Genomic DNA, 19325 nt, shown 5'->3' on the forward strand with positions numbered 1-19325 from the left:
TATCTCTCTCTCTGTCTATTTCCCTGCCTCTCTCTATCTCTCTCTCTGTCTCTTTCCCTGCCTGTCTCTATCTCTCTCTCTGTCCGTCTCTTTCCCTGCCTGTCTCTATCTCTCTCTCTGTCTCTTTCCCTGCCTGTCTCTATCTCTCTCTCTGTCCGTCTCTTTCCCTGTCTGTCTCTATCTCTCTCTGTCTCTTTCCCTGTCTGTCTCTATCTCTCTCTCTGTCTCTTTCCCTGCGTGTCTCTATCTCTCTTTCTGTCTGTCTCTTTCCTTGTCTGTCTCTATCTCTCTCTCTCTGTCTCTATCTCTCTGTGTCTCTTTCCCTGTCTGTCTCGATCTCTCTCTCTGTCTCTTTCTGTCTCTATCTCTCTGTCTGTCTCTCTCTCTCTCTGTTTCTCTCTCTCTCTATCTCACTGTCTCTGTTTTTCTCCGTCTCTCAATCTGTCTATCCATCTCTCTCCATCTCTCTCTCTCTTTCTGTATCGATCCATCTCTCTGTCTGTCTCTCTCTGTCTCTCTTTCTCTCTCTCTCTGTTTCTCTCTCTGTTTCTCTCTGTCTCTCTTTCTCTCTCTCTGTCTCTTTCTGTATCGATCCATCTCTCTGTCTCTCTCTCTCTGTCTCTCTGTTTCTCTCTCTGTTTCTCTCTCTGTCTCTCTCTCTCTCTCTCTGTCTCTCCACCGATATAATATTAACTGATACATAAGCTTCTTATAGTAAAAATGGCCTTCGTTGCCTATATAAAAAAATCAGAACACCATTAATTACCTGTAGCAAAATAGAATCATAGCTGTGTGTCTTCTTCTGTATGTGTCTATGTGTGTATGTCTCTTTCTGTGTGTCTCGCTTTCTGTGTGTCTCTTTCTGTGTGTGTCTCTTTCTGTGTACATTTGTCTCTTTATGTGAGTGTGTATCTTTCTGTGTGTGTGTCTCTTTCTATGTGTGTTTCTTTCTATATGTGTGTGTCTCTTTCTGTGTATTTGTGTGTGCCTTTTTCTGTGTGTGTATGGGTCTCTCTCTGTGTCTCTTTCTCTGTCCATAATAGGAGTCTATAATAACAGATCCGTTCCCAGCTCCATTGACTTTAATGTAAGCTTTTTTGGGGCGAATACCTGTAAAGTGCGGGGTTAAATTTTCCCCTCAAAACATAGTCTATGACGTTCCCTGAGTCAAGTGAGATGTCTGTGCCAAATATCGTGATTGTAAATGCGACGTGCTGATTCTTTTAGTGGACATACATACACACATATATACATACACACACGTATATATATATATATATATATATATATATGTATATATATATATACATACAGACACACACACATACATCCATACATACACACACATATATACATACACACACATGCACACATACATGCACACAGTATATACATAAACACACACATATATATATATATATACTGTATATATATATATATATATATATATATATATATATGTGTTTATGTATATACTGTGTGCATGTATGTGTGCATGTGTGTGTCTGTATATATATATATATCTATATATATATATATATATATATATATATATATATATGTATACATACACATACATACACACACATACATACACACGAATATATACATGCACACATATATATACATACACATACATACACATGCATATATACATAAACACACACATATATATATATATATTACAGTATATATATATATATATATATATATATATATATATATATACATACACGCACACATACATATATATATATATACAGTATATATATATACATACACATACACGCATACATACACACACTATATACATACACACATACATATATAAACAGTGTATATATATACACACACGCATATCTACATATATATATACATACATACATACATACACACACATACATACACACACATATATACATACACACATACACACACATACACACATACATACAGACGCATATATACATACACACACACATATGTATATTTATATATACACACACACATACATACACTCAGCTTTATATATTATATATACAGTATATATATATATATATATATATATATATATATATATATATAATTATAAAGTATCTTTTATGAAGCAGTAGTTGTTCTCTTACCCAGGCTGAAGATAACTACCATCCAGTAGAAAGGAACATGGCCGCCGTCCATTTGTTTGCGACGTTTCAGCTCGGAGTCTCCTGGAGATGATATGCCCCGGGTAGCTGTGCACACACTATATACTACACACCTGGATGCTGCTCATATATCAATTTCATAATATTACCTAACTTCTTACTCTGCTCCAGATCGCCCCCAGGTGGTTAAATTGTGGTACTGCAAAAAATAAATATTAGCCGTCACAAGTGGTGTGAGGTTATCCCCAAAAAATGTTGAAAGGTGAGCCAAATTTATCATCTACTATAAGCCACGGTGATGCATGTTCTGCTTTTGCAGAATGAAGTTTGTACTGTCTAAATATTGGACAGGATTAATAAAAGAAGCTTTTCTGAGCCCTGCGTCCAAAATTGACCAAATAACAGCATGATATCATGGCTATATATAGTATAATTTATACACAGTTATTATGTTTCTTTTCTATTTCCATTTGTTCTTATCCATTGTTCAATAAAGTATATAATTCTTTTTTGTTGTTTTCTTTTGTTCTTATACACTTATTAAAGGGTTAGACCCCAAAAATCAAGTTATTCCATATCCACTTGATAGAGGATAACTTGCTCATCGCTAGGACCCACAATGATTCCGAGAACAGAACGGAGTCAACCTTATCTCCATTCATTGACTATGGCACTGTTCAGCTATTTCGATCAATACCATAGACAATGAATGGTGTAAGTGATGAGCATCTCTATTTCATCCAGAATAAAGTTGTTGAACTCTTGTTCCAGGGCGAGAATGGAATCAACCTTATCTCCATTCATTGACTATGGTACTGTTCAGCTATTTTGATCAATACCATAGACAATGAATGGTGTAAGTGATGAGCATCTCTATTTCATCAAGAATAAAGTTGTTGAACTCTTGTTCCAGGGCGAGAATGGAATCAACCTTATCTCCATTCATTGACTATAGTACTGTCGAGGTTTTTCCATCAATACCATAGACAATGAATGGTGTAAGTGATGAGCATCTCTATTTCATTCAGGACAAGGTTACAGAACCCCTGTTCCAGAGCGAGAACTGAATTAACCTTATCTTCAGTCAATGAATATGGTAAAGTTGAGCTATTTCCATCAATACCATAGACAATGAATCTATGATTAAGGCTTCCTATAGCTGAAACGCATAGGATTGTTGTTCCTAAAGCCTAGCCCTGTGCCTGCAACATGCTGCAATGTATTTAATGTGACTATAATAAACAGGACGTTTTAAAAAAATTCTACTACTCACAGTCGCTGGATTTATTGCAATATTTTTTGCATAGGCAATGAATGGCGTAAGTGATGAGCATCTCTACTTCATCCAAGACAAGGTTAGAGAACCCTTGTTCCAGGGCGAGGATGGAATCAACCTTATCTCCATTCATTGACTATGGTACTGTAACTATTTCCATCAACCCCATTGACAATAAATTGTGTAGGTGATGATCATCTCTACTTTATCCAAGGCAATGTTGCAGAAGCCTTGTTCCAGAGCGAGAACGAAATTAACCTCATCACCATTCATTGACTATGGTACTATTTCCATCAATACTATAGAAAATGAATGGTGTAGTTGCTGAGCATCTCTACTTCATCAAGGAAAAGGTTTCAGAACCCTTGTTCTAAACTGACTCAACCTCATCTCCATTCATTGACTATGGCACTGTCGAGTTATTTCCATCAATTCTATAGATAATGAATGGTGTAAGTGATGAGCATCTCTACGTCTTCCAGAATAAAGTTGTTGAACTCTTGTTCCAGGGCGAGAATGAAATCAACCTCATCTCCATTCATTGACTCTGGTACTGTTGAGCTATGTCCATTTATCCCATAGAAAATGAATGGTGTCGGTGATGAGCATCTCTACTTCACCCAGGACAAGGTTGCAGAACCCTTGTTCCAGAGCGAGAATGAAATCAACCTCATCTCCATTCATTGACTATGGTACTGTCGAGCTATTTCCATAAATCCCATAGACAATGAATGGTGTAGATGATGAGCATCTCTACTTCACCAAGGACAAAGTTGCGGAATTCTTGTTCTAGAGTTCCAGAGTGTCATTTTGGGATCAGGTTAGATCCCCAGCTATTAACAAGTATTAATGATGAATGGATGGATATACTGCAGATATGGCTTCCCTAAGCATAGATATATGAGACTGAGCATGTGTGTAACTTTTCATTTTTGTATAACGTCCTGTACTTAAAGGGGATGTACATCCAGATCAGAAATATTGATCTATAGGATATGTTTTCAATGTCAGACTCTACTCACCTACATCGATCAGCTCTTAACAGGTCCCACAATTGTGTTGGAACTAGGACACCACCAGTCTCTTGTTCTGCAGCTCAGCTTCCATACACTTCAATGGAACTACCTGAAAACGGCCACTACAAGCAGCTAAATAAAAGTGACCTGAGTGTTTTCTACTCCAAAGACTCTCCATACTTTATAATACAGTTGTCACAGTTGACAAACAGTTCTGTGGTGTCTGTCTGTAGAAGGTCGCACTATATGGCTACACAAACTGCTCCCTCACCTTCTATTCTTCTTGCTGCAGTGTAAATGGTATTCTATATATCTTCTCTGCTTGTGGTTAATCCCTTTCCTTTTAGGACCCTGCAAATATCTTCACCTTTCAGCTGATAATCACCATCACTTCCCCTTGTGTTCTTAAATACCCACATTTCCCCTTGGTGTTTGCTGGTGATTGAATCATATTCTTATCTAGGCCTTGGATGAAAGCAGTCAGATTGTATTCATCTGAAGAAACATTGTTATTTGTTGCTGTTCTTCTCCCTCGCCCTTCAGCTGATAATCACCAACACTTCCTCTTGTGTTCTTGAATACCCACATTTCCCCTTGGTCTTTGCTGGTGATAGACTCATATTCCTATACAAGCTTTGGATGCAAGTAGTCGGCTTGTATTCATCTGAAGAAACTTTGTTGTTCGTTGCTGTAACTCTCCCTCGTCTTTCAGCTGATAATCACCATCACTTCCCCTTGTGTACTTAAATACCCACATTTCCCCTTGGTGTTTGCTGGTGATAGAGTCATATTCCTATACAGGCCTTGGATGCAAGCAGTCGGCTTGTATTCAGCTGAAGAAACTTTGTTGTTCGTTGCTGTAACTCTCCCTCGTCTTTCAGCTGATAATCACCATCACTTCCCCTTGTGTTCTTAAATACCCACATTTTCCCTTGGTGTTTGCTGGTGATAGAGTCATATTCCTATACAGGCCTTGGATGCAAGCAGTCGGCTTGTATTCATCTGAAGAAACATTGATGTATGTTGCTGTTCTTCTCCCTTGTCTTTCAACTGATAATCACCATCACTTCGTCTTGTGTCCTTAAATACCAACATTTCCCTTTGGTGTTTGCTGATGATAGAGTTATATTCTTATACAGGCCTTGGAAGCAAGCAGTCAGCTTGTATTCATCTGAAGAAACTTTGTTGTTTGTTGCTGTTCTTCTCCCTCGTCTTTCAACTGATAATCACCATCACTTCCCATTGTGTCCTTAAATACCCACATTTCCCCTTGGTGTTTGCTGATGATACAGTCATATTCCTATACAGGCCTTGGATGCAAGCAGTCTGCTTGTATTCATCTGAAGAAACTTTGTTGTTTGTTGCTGTTTTTCTCCCTTGTCTTTCAGCTGATAATCACCATCATTTCCCCTTGTGTTCTAAAATACCCACATTCCCCCTTGGTGTTTGCTGATGATAGAGTCATATTCCAATACAGGCCTTGGATGCAAGCAGTCTGCTTGTATTCATCTGAAGAAACTTTGTTGTTTGTTGCTGTTCTTCTCCCTTGTCTTTCAACTGATAATCACCATCACTTCCCCTTGTGTTGTTAAATACCCACATTTCCCTTTGGTGTTTGCTGATGATAGAGTTATATTCTTATACAGGCCTTGGAAGCAAGCAGTCGGCTTGTATTCATCTGAAGAAACTTTGTTGTTTGTTGCTGTTTTTCTCCCTCATCTTTCAGCTGATAATCACCATCACTTCCTCTTGTGTTCTTAAATACCCACATTTCCCCTTGGTGTTTGCTGATGATAGACTCATATTTCTATACAGGCCTTGGATGCAAGCAGTCGGCTTGTATTCATCTGAATAAACGTTGTTTGTTGCTGTACCTCTCCCAGAGTCTTGTTAGAGATGTTATTCCTTCATTTTCCCCTTTTTGTGCTCCCTTTGTCTTCTTTAGCGATTAGTGGGGTTGACTAAGCTCTCATCCCATCCGTTCCTTCCCTAGGGCAGAGTTCAGGGTCAGCCAGGGTCAGGTGTCCTGCTCAGCGCATAGGTGCGGAACCAATCTAGGGTGGTCAGGTGAGCCAGCGAAAGGTTTGGTCTCCCCCTACCCTAAACACAGAGTTTCCCTTCCCTGTTTCCATACTTGTGATACTTTCCCATACCTAGCGTGACAACAGGTCTATGGATAAGTTCAAAAGATGCCATCTTTTTGAGCATGTTGCCTGTGTGTTTTCTTCATTGTTGAGCGGGGTTAAAAAAAAAAGTAGGGAAAATGCACCATAAAGATACTGGGTGGAAAAATGCTAAAAGCCCATCGCAGGTGGTCACAAATGTTGCAACAGCGCTCAGGAAAGAACCAAAAAATAAATGTTAAAAAGAACAATTCAGAAAAAAACCACCTAAAAAAGCAAAGTTTACTGAAGCATTTTCCTCTTGAAAAACTTGGCGAGTCTGAAGAAGAGGCGTTGTGTGCACATACCATTACTGGTTGTCATCAAGGATCCTGGGTGTTGGAAATGGTTGGAGAGTCTAAATTTAGGAAAACATGATCTTTAAGTCATTCCTACTTTAGGTGTGTTTTTGGCACGGGTCACACGGGTGTCATAGTCTAACCTTTTACTGGAAAAATTCATTCCACGTCCAAATCCTCAGACTACAAAACATGAAACCAGGCAAACGACTACCTGAGACCTGGTGCAGAAACACAATGGAGAGAGCCCCGAGACTTCCGATCATCTTCCCCATCTTCACACTTCTGGTGGCTTTGGGTAAGAAATCCCTCATTTGTGGACGTAAAGTTTTTCAAGGAGTTTTTCGAGCAGAAACTCTCCAAAACTCATAATTCCTCCAAAACTTTCCTTCAGTTTTTCTTCTGAAAACTCACCAAGAAAGTCACTTTGTTCATATCGCTTATGTCTACATTTTTGGTGAGTTCCTACATTTTGGGAACTTTTTTGCTGAGTTTTTGGAGCACAAACAAAAAGTTTGCGAAAAGTTTTGAAATTTGGAGAAGTTTTGCTTAGTTTTTGCTCCAAAAAGTCCTCAAAACGCGTTGGGTGCACGTAGCCTTTGTATGGCTTTGTTCTTTTGTATGTTTATTTGCTCCCATTTTTGATGTCTCATTTAGGGAATTTTTGATTTGGGGATTTATATGATAAGGGAGACCATGCTGGAATATCTTAAAGGGATTTTTATAAATAAAATATTGAAATAATATATTGATAAATGATAACTAATATTTGGGGCTGGCTAAAGCAAGGGGGATCCACATGTAATAGTAGACACATTTTGCAGGCTATAATTTATTTTAGAGCCCCCTCCCCTTTTTTTTTAATTATCAGGGTCTTGAGACCCCAACTGGTCAGATGTCATTCCCAAATGGGAGATTGCCGGGAATATACGGCATTATAAGGGGTCCTCGGCACCCAAGAAATACCTAGACACTTATTTTTAAGCTTTACTATCAATCAATATTGAGAATTGGCTGAAAGTCATAAAATGTGTAAATTCTAATAAAAAAATACAGAGCAAAATAAATTAAAACAGTGAACTGTGAGTTGATGCTCATGGCAAACGATATGATTTCAGCCATCATGTAGATTATTTACTTCATATTTTCTGCTGTAGACTTTATGATGCCAATCAATTCTATGGTCATAGTTTATTCATAGTTATATTCCTGTAGCTTCTGTTCCAGCTTAGAAGAACATTTATAGTAAGGAAAGAAAATATCAAAACAGGCTACAAGTTATCTTGAAATATAAACGCCTTATTCTTAAGCTTTACGATCAGTAAATATTGAGAATTGCCTGAAAGTCATAAAATGTGTCAATTCTAATTAAATCATTCAGAGCAAAATGCATAAAAACAGAGAACCATGAGTTGATGCTCATGGCAAACAATAAGATTTCAGACCATTATGTAGACTATGTAATTTGTATTTTCTGCTGTAGGCTTCGTGATGCCAGTAAATTCTTTGTCTATAGTTTATTCATAGTTATATTCCTGTGACTTCTGTGCAAGCTTGGAAGAACACCTATAGTACAGAGTGAAAATATCAAAACAGGCTACAAGTTATCTTGAAATATAAACGCCTTATTCTTAAGCTTTACTATCAGTAAATATTGAGAATTGCCTAAAAGTCATAAAATGTGTCAATTCTAATTAAAACATAAAGAGCAAACTTTAATAAAACAAAACCGTGAGTTGATGCTCAAGGCAAACAATACGATTTCAATCCATCATGTAGATTATTTACTTTGTATTTTCTGCTGGAGGCTTTGTAATGCCAGTCAATTCTATGTTCATAGTTTATTCATAGTTATATTTCTGTGGCTTCTGTGTCAGCTTGGAAGAACACCTATAGTAAGGAAAGAAAATATCAAAACAGACTACAAGTTATCTAGAAATATAAACTCCTTATTTTTAAGCTTTACTATCAGTCAATATTGAGAACTGCCTGAAAGTCATAAAATGTGAAAATTCTAATTAGAATATACAGAGTAGAATGTATTAAAACAGAGAACCGTGAGTTGATGCTCATGGCAAACAATAAGATTTCAGCCCATTATGTAGACTATATAATTTGTATTTTCTGCTGTAGGCTTCATGATGCCAATCAATTCCATGTTCATAGTTTAGTCATAGTTATATTCCTGTGGCTTCTGTGCCAGCTTAGATTACTCACAGAGGAAGATCACCTATAGTAAAGAAAGAACATATAAAAACAGACTACAAGTTATTTTGAAATAGAAACTCATTCTTAAGCTTTACTATCAGTGAACATTGAGAACTGCCTGAAAGTTAAAAAATATATAAATTCTAATTAAAACACACAGAGAAAAATGAATTAAAATAGAGAAACATGAGTTGATGCTCATGGCAAACAATACCATTTCAGACCATAATGTAGATTATTTCTTTTGTATTTTCTGCTGCAGGCTTCGTGATGCCAGTCAATTCAATGGAGCAGGTGAATGGCATGTTGGGACATTCTGTGAATTTCAAAATTCCCATATCCTTGCCCTCTCAATACAGAATAGACTGGAATTGTGGACATACTGGGAAAGTTATTGTCATTGCGAGACTGATGTCAACTGGATCTCCGCAGTACAATCCCCTGTATAAGGGGAGGTGTGAGCTGATAGAAAATGGGACTTTGAGACTGGACAATGTCTCCTTTGCCGATCAGGGGACGTATAAAACAAAAGTATTCAATCCTGTAACGTTCGCTTCCTACGTTCAGCACTATCAGCTGACCATCTTCTGTAAGTATTCATTTTACTCAAGTTTCTCCTCATCTGATTCGCTAAAGCTGTGTCATGATTCCGTAATTTCGCTATTTTGGATCCCCAGATGCAGTTGACAGGGTTGGAGGAGATAATCTTCGTAGCTGGGGCCCAAATATGATTAGAGATTTGTTAATATTATTTCATTTTCAAACCCATTGTGAGGATGTTTAGAGCCAATAGTGGGTGGGCTGCCACTTAGAGGCCCCTACAAGTAGTTGAAGAAGAAAGTAGCTATCAAGAGGGTCTCCCACTTAAAGCATTTGTCTTCTGGATTGAGAAGTGATGGGGTCATTCGTGAACATCAAGTATTGTGCACCTGTCCCCATCATTAGAGCAGGACAAGTACATGATACCGGCCGATTGTGAATGCCGCTCGGCAGGTATCAGTAGACTTACCGTCACCATGTCTGCTCATTTTTCAATGTGGAAGACATTTTAGAAAAAGCTATTCAAGAAATTAATTTTGATTCTGCTTAGTTCATGAGGTCAACCATATTCTCAGCCTTATTTATGGAATTGTTTTTTAGCAAAACTTCACACCCCGATTCTGGTTCTCAACCAAAGAAGTCCTCTCATTAGTGGTACCAATATGACCCTCCAGTGTGATGCCGAGGGTCAGACTGTGACATCTTACACTTTCTACCGGGATGGACAGAAGATTGCCTGCTCTGAACGTGTGATCTGCCGGGGATCATTCCTGGACATCATATCAATAACCGAGTACGAGAGTGGATCTTACACCTGCGACATCCGGAACCCTGTCAGCGCCAACTCCAGTGACTCCATGGCTGTGACAGTATCTGGTAAGTTTTCAATAAAAAACCTTGTAAGAGGGAAGGTCAATAGGAAAGTAAGGACAATTAAACCCATCCTTGTTTGTTCATTGGGAAGGTTAATGGGAAGGTAAAGACAATTAAACCCATCTTTGTTTGTTCATCGGGAAGGTCAATGGGAAGGCAAGGACAATTAAACCCATCCTTGTTTGTTCATCATGAAGGTCAATGGGAAGGTATGGACAATTAAACCCATCCTTGTTTGTTCATTGGGACAGTCAATGGGAAGGTGAGGACAATTAAACCCATCCTTGTTTGTTCATGGTTAAGGTCAATGGGAAGGCAAGGACAATTAAATCCATCCTTGTTTGTTCATCGAGGTCAATGAGAAGGTATGGACAATTAAACCCATCCTTGTTTGGTCATTGGGATGGTCAATGGGAAGGTAAAGACAATTAAACCCATCCTTGTTTGTTCATTGGGACGGTCAATGGGAAGGTGAGGACAATTAAACCCATCCTTGTTTGTTCATGGTTAAGGTCAATGGGAAGGCAAGGACAATTAAATCCATTCTTGTTTGTTCATCGAGGTCAATGAGAAGGTATGGACAATTAAACCCATCCTTGTTTGTTCATCGGGAAGGTCAATGGGACGGTAAAGACAATTAAACCCATCCTTATTTGTTAATTGGGACGGTCAATGGGAAGATAAGGACAATTAAACCCATCCTTGTTTGTTCAATGGGAAGGTATGGACAATTAAACCCATCATTGCTTGTTCATCAAGGTCAATGGGAAGGTATGGACAATTAAAACCATCCATGTTTGTTCATGGGAAAGGTCAATGGGAAGGTATGGATTTAAACCCATCCTTGTTTGTTAATGGAGAATGTCAATGGGAAGGTGAGGACAATTAAACCCATCCTTGTTTGTTCAATGGGAAGGTATGGACAATTAAACCCATCATTGCTTGTTCATCAAGGTCAATGGGAAGGTATGGACAATTAAAACCATCCATGTTTGTTCATGGGAAAGGTCAATGGGAAGGTATGGATTTAAACCCATCCTTGTTTGTTAATGGAGAATGTCAATGGGAAGGTGAGGACAATTAAACCCATCCTTGTTTGTTCATTGGGAAGGTCAACGAGAAGGTAGGGAAAATTAAACCCATAATTATTTGTTCATGGGGAAGGTCAATGGGAAGGTAAGGACAATTAGACCCATCCTTGTTTGTTCATTGGGAAGGTCAATGGGAAGGTAAGGACAATTAAACCCATCCTTGTTTGTTCATTGGGAAGGTCAACGAGAAGGTAGGGAAAATTAAACCCATCCTTATTTGTTCATGGGGAAGGTCAATGGGAAGGTAAGGACAATTAGACCCATCCTTGTTTGTTCATTGGGAAGGTCAATGGGAAGGTAAGGACAATTAAATCCATCCTTGGTTGTTCATCCTCCTGCTTGAAGAGCGTAGGAGCCAAAGATAATGGTGATGCCAAAGTTCAATGGGCAAAAAATGTTTAAACCAGTGGATTTGAGAAGAAGAAAAATAACTAATGCCTATTAGATCTTTCACCACACCAGCACCACCGCACTTGTGATTTTCCAAATTTTTCCCTCTTTTTTTTCTTTACACATAGTACATCAATCGATCCTGTAAAATCTTGGTCTCCAGTCTTCAGCCATAAATGCTGGAAAAACCATGGATTCTATATGTTATTTTTTTCATTTGGTCTACAGTCTCGAGCCATAATTGCTAGCAAGACCACGGATTCCATATTGTTTCTTTTCATTTGTTTCTTTTAAGTTTCTGACGTTCTGGAGAACCTCTTTAATTGGACCAATCTTTCTAAGGGCTCCCAGTTGTAAAGGTTGCCATTGTGGAGCAATCAACCTTCCATCATAGGCTAAAAGAATAATAGGAAATAAAAGAATAATGCACTGAATTCCATTTCCCAGAGGTCAGACTAATCCTAGCTTTAGACTCCCAACAGAGGATGAACTCTTGGGCTTAGATTTTGGTTCTCCAACTGAGCCAAACCAGAATAAGGTTGACGAGGATTTCAAGAGGTAAAGCGCCGGGATTGTCATATTTAATGGCTACAACAATTCCGGGCTGCTGCAAGCTGCTATTTTTAGGCTGGGGGAGCCCAATAAGCATGGGTCTCCCAAGACTGAGAATACCAGCCTCCAGCTGTTAGGCTTTATCATGGCTGGGTATCAAAATTGAGAGGGGAACCGCACACTGTTTTTTTTTTTTAAAAAAGAGGACAAGTCTTTTTGACGATAATGCTGTAGTAATGTACCACTGTGATCAGTTTGTTCTGTATAACTGAAGCATATCCCATATTTTCCTTACCTTTGAAGCTCCCTATGTAATTCAATAAACTACTGCATATATGTAGTTCATTCTCTCTTCTCACCATTGTGATTTTTGTTTTTTGCAGTGCCGGTCTCTTCCGTAATTCTCACCAGTGACCCATCAGGATTGCTTTGGCCGGGAAGAGATTCAGTGTCTCTATATTGTTCAGCCCATGGTACAAATGTCACCTACTCCTGGAGTCTGGAGGATTCACCCTTGCTGGATAATTCCCGATATCAACTCTCCAAAAATAAGTCCACACTCACCATTAACCATGTTACCTTTGCTGACACCGAACACTTAACCTGTACAGCTTCAAACTGGATAAATACAGAGACCAGCAATAAACTGAACCTTAACTTTGCTTGTAAGTATGAGAATTTTTCACATTTTCTGAAAAATCGTAAAAAATGCTTAAAAAAAGCCAAAGATTAAGACAAAAAGCACAAACCTGTGGTCAAAATTTGAATGTATGCATACAAAGGAGAAAAGTAATCCAAACCCAATAATATTGGTGAAACCATTTTAGCTGAGGTATATGGGGCATGATGAGTTTTGACATGCTGCTGTCACATGGAGTTTTGCACAAACTTCGCCAGCTGTCATGGCTGCATTGAGCGCTGTTCAGATTGCAGATTCTGATACTCCGCCCAATGGTTTCTCTGGTGTCTGGGATCAACAAAGGCAGACTTGGGTGTCGACCTGCTGTGTGCAAATTTAAAGACAGGCTAGTAAGAGTTAAACTTTGCTGTTCTGCTTGCTCCTTTGGTCACATGTTGTGGTGAGGCCTATCACATCTACTCCTCTCTTATTTTTGCTGGTTGAAATCTTCCACCCATGCCAGCTATAGTTTATTCTATGTTGGTCTGTGAGGTGTGGTGTCCCATACCTACTGGTGAAAGTTGTTCTCACTCCCTTGTGTGGTTGTGGATTTTACCCTTGTTTTTTCTAGCTTTCTTTCTGCTCTTGTTTTTTTCCTCCTGAACCTCTTATTGTCTTTACCTTTGTGTTTATGTGCTGTGTTACAGAGTTTTGGCTTTCCCTGTCTGTCTTTTTCTGTGTGCTATCACACTCCTGTCCCGTCCCTCCTTGGGGGGAGGGGAATCAGATCAGGACTGGTCAGGAGTAGGGCCAGGAAAAAGACTCAGGCCTCTCCACTATCAGGAGTATCCCTGAGGTTAGGGCTATCCTATGGCCTCCTAGCTTAAGGGACTGTTTAGGAGTCCTAATCCCCGGCTATCCCATAGTCATCGTGACAGCTGCCCATCTTTTATTTTTATGGGAGATAGGCAGCTGCTATAGGTGTCTGGCAGAATTTACTTTCCTAGTTCCATTGGTATTAGTTGCACACTTGACAAAGTTGAGCATGCATGCTTACGGGAATTGTGAAAAAGCTATGGAAGGAGAAATATCTGAAGATGAGAATCTTGACTGTGAAATATTCCTAATCCTGCATTGTCTACAAGAAAACCACTGCCAGATGTGTCTCTATATGGCTGGCCAGAAATAAAAATCCAGGTGTGGTGGGTTCTTCCTTGGTAAAGACTGGAATTTCCTGATCACCAGACACCTGTGGCGGTGGATTGTCTCTTAGAGAACAAAAGGATCATCAGTCTGAAACTGGACATGCCGAATCCTTATCTGCTCCCAGCACATCTGGTTGGGAAGAGTTGGATGTCCCCATATATGTTAGACTATCAGCTGATCCCAACAATATTGGTGGTTAGTCCGGTGTATATTGGAACCTTTAGAATCTCAGATTCTATTGTTTAGCTACATGATGGTCCATTGTGATGTCCATTGGTCCACAATTTCACTTTGACAAAGGCCAAATTATCCTACTTGGTTGTTCCTTAAATCAGTGATAATAAAGACATCTTTAAAGTCCTCAGATGGCCATAGCCCAAGGCACTTGGCCAATTTTGGTGAGATTTGCCATCAAAGACTTTAGGTGGCCATATTTGACATTGTCGTAACTTTTGTTTCGAGACCTCCAGGAGATGAAAATTGCCATGATTTTCACCATATTCCATATCTTTACTCATAATCATGGCGGATCGAATTTTACTTTATTTTCCTCTGTGCACTTCACATGTTACATCACCTTCTCGTTACAGCTCCGGTCTCGGCATTGACGTTGACCAGTAACACATCGGCGGTGCTCTGGGCAGGACAGGACTCGGTGTCTCTCAATTGCTCGGCTCAGGGATCAGCCATTACCTTCTCCTGGAGACTGAATGGAGAACCAGTGTCCCCGAACCATCCATATTACATTACTCAGGGGGGTTCTCCTCCAAGCTCCACTCTCACCATCAGCCCGGTCTCCAAGCATGACGCCGGATCATTCACCTGTGAAGCATCCAACCTTTTAACCAGTGAAACCAGCAATGATCTCAACCTTAGTCTGAACTGTGAGTACCATTTTAGATCTGAATAAGTTTTGATAAGATACTTCTACTCAACCCTGATGACCAACCAGAAGTCATTTTTTGGGAAAAATTGTCATGAGTGACCACAGTCTAAGTTGACTCTTTTCTCTCTTGTAGGGTATCCAACAGGGAGCATTGCATGTACTTCACATCCCCTCGAGACAATGTCAGAAGTCGAATGCTCTTGGCCGGGAGGACAACCTGCAGCCAATGTGACCATGATATTTAATAACATAGCAACAATGGGACAGAATGAAGTAACCAGAAATGTGCCTTTTGGTAAAACCATCCAAAAATCAAACCTTACCTGCATTGGTTATCACCTGCAGAAACGATTTTCATGCACTTTACTCTTTGGTAAGGAGTTTCTCACTTGTCTTTTGAAAATCAAAAAAAACCCATCTAGAATGTGGTCATCAGAGTCATATCATTAGTGGTGATGAGCAAGAACTACCATGCTCGAGTGTTTGGTAGTCGTAACAGGCAGTTTGATGCTCGGACGGGTTAGACTCGATTACCCGAGTTTAGTGTAAGTCAATGGGGAGCTCAAAAATCTTCCGGAAAAAAACTTGAGTTCCCCATTGACGAGAAGAGCCCATCTGAGCGTCCAATTGCTCGTTACGAGTACTGCGCACCAGAGCATGGTAGTGCCCGCTCATCACTAGTTATGAGTACTGAGAACCCGAGCATGGTAGTGTCTGCTCATCACTAGATACCAGTACTGAACACCCGAGCATGGTAGTGCCCGCTCATCACTAGTTACCAGTACTGAGCACCCGAGCATGGTAGTGCCCGCTCATCACTAGTTACCAGTACTGAGCACCCGAGCATGGTAGTGCCCGCTCATCACTAGTTATTAGTACCGAGCACTCGAGCATGGTAGTGCCCGCTCATCACTAGTTACGAGTACTGAGCACCTGAGCATGGTAGTGCCCACTCATCACTAGTTACGAGTACTGAGCACCCGAGCATGGTAGTGTCTGCTCATCACTAGATACCAGTACTGAACACCCGAGCATGGTAGTGCCTGCTATCACTAGTTACCAGTACTGAGCACCCGAGCATGGTAGTGCCCGCTCATCACTAGTTACCAGTACTGAGCACCCGAGCATGGTAGTGCCCGCTCATCACTAGTTACGAATACTGAGCACCCGAGCATGGTAGTGCCCGCTCATCACTAGTTACGAGTACTGAGCACCTGAGCATGGTAGTGCCCGCTCATCACTAGTTACTAGTACTGAGCACCCGAGCATGGTAGTGCCCGCTCATCACTAGTTACGAGTACTGAGCACCCGAGCATGGTAGTGCCCGCTCATCACTAGTTACGAGTATTGAGCACCTGAGCATGGTAGTGCCCGCTCATCACTAGTTACTAGTACTGAGCACCCGAGCATGGTAGTGCCCACTCATCATTAGTTACGAGTACTGAGCACCTGAGCATGGTAGTGCCCGCTCATCACTAGTTACGAGTACTGAGCACCCGAGCATGGTAGTGCCCGCTCATCACTAGTTACGAGTATTGAGCACCTGAGCATGGTAGTGCTATTCTTCTCTATTGAATATAATAAAGCTAAAATGACAGACATGACACATTTCTTTTAATTTTATCCATTGAGACAGAAGTCAATAATCGGCCTATAAGGTGTAAATGATTGTAGACACATAGGACTAATGTAGATTACTGATGATGATATTTGTTTTTTTTTCAGGGATTCCGCGATTACCCAAAGGTAAAGCTAAAACTGTGACTGCAGTATAGGAAGGAGGGAACTGAAGGCCTGCCATAACTTCAGGGCCTACCGGCTTGGGCCATGCCGTGCCGTCTCCCTAAAGACATGGAAAAGTTTCATTACCAGCAAAGTCTGTTAGTTTTACAGCAGGTCTCTGAAGACAACTGAAAAATAAATTATAGTAGCATGTAGGACATGTTTGGGGGTTTTAGCCATGTTCCCTGGATCACAAGTGAAGTGGCATTCATAGATATAGTATACTTGTGGGGTATATAATGTAGATACTAGAACTTATACTGTATTTTGTATATTAAATAAATATGAAAAAAATAATTTTGTGTAATCTGTACTAAACATATTCTGGATATATTGCGGGCTTTACACGACGATACATCGTCGGGGTCACGGTTTTCGTGACGCACATCCGGCATCGTACACGATGTCGTCTCGTGTGACACCTCCTAGCGACGCAGTATCGCTCACAAATCGTGAGTTGTGTACTCGTCGCTAGGTTTTATAAAATTGTTTATTAAACATGGTGCCGGTTGTTCATCATTCCCGTGGCAGCCCACGGCGCTCCGTGTGACACCACGGGAACGATGAACAGCAGCTTACCTGTGTCCCACGGCACCCGCCGGCTATGCAGAGGAAAGGAGGTGGGCGGGATGTTTACGTGCCGCTCATCTCCGCCCCTCCGTTTCTATTGGCCGGCGGCTGTGTGACGTTGCTGTGACGCCGAACGTCCCTACCCCTTCAGGATGTTCGTCGCTCACAGCGAGGTCGCACAGCAGGTAAGTGCGTGTGATTGTGCTTTAACAACTTTTTTCGACACAGGCAGCGATTTGTCCGTGACGCACAATTGACGGGGGCGGGTACGATCGATCGTGCAATCGAACAATCGGTCGACCCGTGTAAATCCCGCATAAAGTTTACAATACAACAGCTTTTCCAAGTCCTATATATGTGCAATTTACTCCACACATCTCATCTCTCCGCACAGTATAATTCCCCCACACCCTCTCACGGATGTAATGGAGAAAGCTGAGTACAGGGGCTCTTAGACTGGCCCTCAAGCTAGGGGAACCCTAGCTATCCCTGATCTCAGAGATACCTCTGAAGGTGAGGATGTCTAAGCCGCCTTCCTGGCCCTGCTCCTGACCAGCCCTGATCCTTTACCCCATGCCCCAGGGGAAGGCCAGCATAGCAGTGTGATAAATCCAACAGAGATAGACAAACAGGAGAAACCAAAACTCTATCTCACAGCACGCTCACACAAAGGTATAAGTCAATAAGAGGTAAGGAGTAGAGCAGGGAGGAAACAACAAGAAAACAGGAGAACTCCACAACAACTTCAAATGTGGCGCCCCTCCTGCTCCAGTTGCCACAGAGTATTGCACCTTATTTTAGGTGCGATATTCGCCTCGGGTAAGGAGGGGGTTAATCATTGGTGTTCCACATTCACACTTTACATACAACTTAGGAGCCTTCTCACTGGGGAGCTGGACTAGGGTAGGCAGGGGGTTGGCCATCACGAAGCATGGGAATTTCCCGGTCAATAGGACAACCACCTTGTGGGATTGGGCACCACTTGGGGTAGAAGTAGGAGCAACTTTATACAATCACCAGTCAGTCTACCCAGGACATCAGTTCTGGCGACACAACACCATCACTTTCTTCTTCTTCTTTCATGGGGCTTAGGCTTGGAGCAGAACGCTCAGCCCGGGTCCCTCACTGCTGGAGGGGCAACTCTTGCAAAGAACACTTTCTAAATACCAGTGGCTTCTTCCAACTTATTCGAGGTCAACGGGGCCTATAACAGTAGTGACCAGTGCTTCTGTGTCAGCAACCGGGCTTCCTAAAGAACTGTGAGTAAAGACACCTGGAACCGCAGCAGCTGACTGGACTCTTATTACCAGCACCGTGACCTGCCCCATGGCGCCCACGGCCACCGCCATTACTACTCCCCTCATTGTCCTCCCCGGGGCTCGCTTCACCTGTGGGGAGCGATACCATCCCAGCTGCTACTAACATCAGCACCGGAGGACGGCGACAGCAGCGGCGGCCATTCCCTGGCTGCGTACCACAGGTGGCGTCATGAAATTCCTAACCTCCACCTCCTATCGCCCATTCTATTGGTGTACACTTCAGGGCACAAAACCGGGCAGGCCACGGCGACATCCCAGACCTCCGTTATGAGTAAACAGGTACAAGACTCGACCTGGACCCCCTGCCCCCTGGGTGCTACACAAGCACCACGCAATATAATCACCATCATGACTGAGACACAGCAGTACACATAACAACACAGCAATAAACT

At 41.2% G+C, this 19325-nt stretch overlaps 2 protein-coding genes across 2 annotated transcripts in view; one reads left to right on the top strand and one right to left on the bottom strand.

The window, feature by feature from the left end:
- Positions 1-3553, bottom strand: part of LOC142255782 (cell adhesion molecule CEACAM5-like) — a 65243-nt gene extending 61690 nt beyond the window's left edge. The window contains exon 1 of the mRNA XM_075327228.1: positions 3418-3553. Coding sequence (XP_075183343.1) covers positions 3418-3553 — 136 coding nt within the window. The remainder of the gene's footprint in view (positions 1-3417) is intronic.
- Positions 3554-7134: 3581 nt separating this feature from the next.
- On the top strand, positions 7135-17270 carry LOC142256553 (cell adhesion molecule CEACAM1-like). Its single transcript, XM_075328310.1, has 7 exons — positions 7135-7195; positions 9368-9694; positions 10246-10521; positions 12935-13216; positions 14967-15260; positions 15396-15635; positions 16988-17270. Exons 1-7 carry the CDS (start codon positions 7135-7137, stop codon positions 17035-17037), a joined length of 1530 nt encoding a protein of 509 aa, XP_075184425.1. The 3' UTR covers positions 17038-17270.
- The last annotated feature ends 2055 nt before the right edge of the window (positions 17271-19325 follow it).

The sequence above is a fragment of the Anomaloglossus baeobatrachus genome, chromosome 11 (genome assembly GCF_048569485.1).
Source record: "Anomaloglossus baeobatrachus isolate aAnoBae1 chromosome 11, aAnoBae1.hap1, whole genome shotgun sequence".
NCBI classification, from domain to species: Eukaryota; Metazoa; Chordata; class Amphibia; order Anura; family Aromobatidae; genus Anomaloglossus; species Anomaloglossus baeobatrachus.

Excerpts from the sequence above, each read along its gene's own strand:
- LOC142256553 (XM_075328310.1), top strand. The coding sequence starts at position 7,135 with ATGGAGAGAGCCCCGAGACTTCCGATCATCTTCCCCATCTTCACACTT. Across the intron at positions 10,522-12,934 it reads CATGGCTGTGACAGTATCTG|TGCCGGTCTCTTCCGTAATT; the intron begins GTAAGTTTTCAA and ends TGTTTTTTGCAG. Across the intron at positions 13,217-14,966 it reads ACTGAACCTTAACTTTGCTT|CTCCGGTCTCGGCATTGACG; the intron begins GTAAGTATGAGA and ends TTCTCGTTACAG.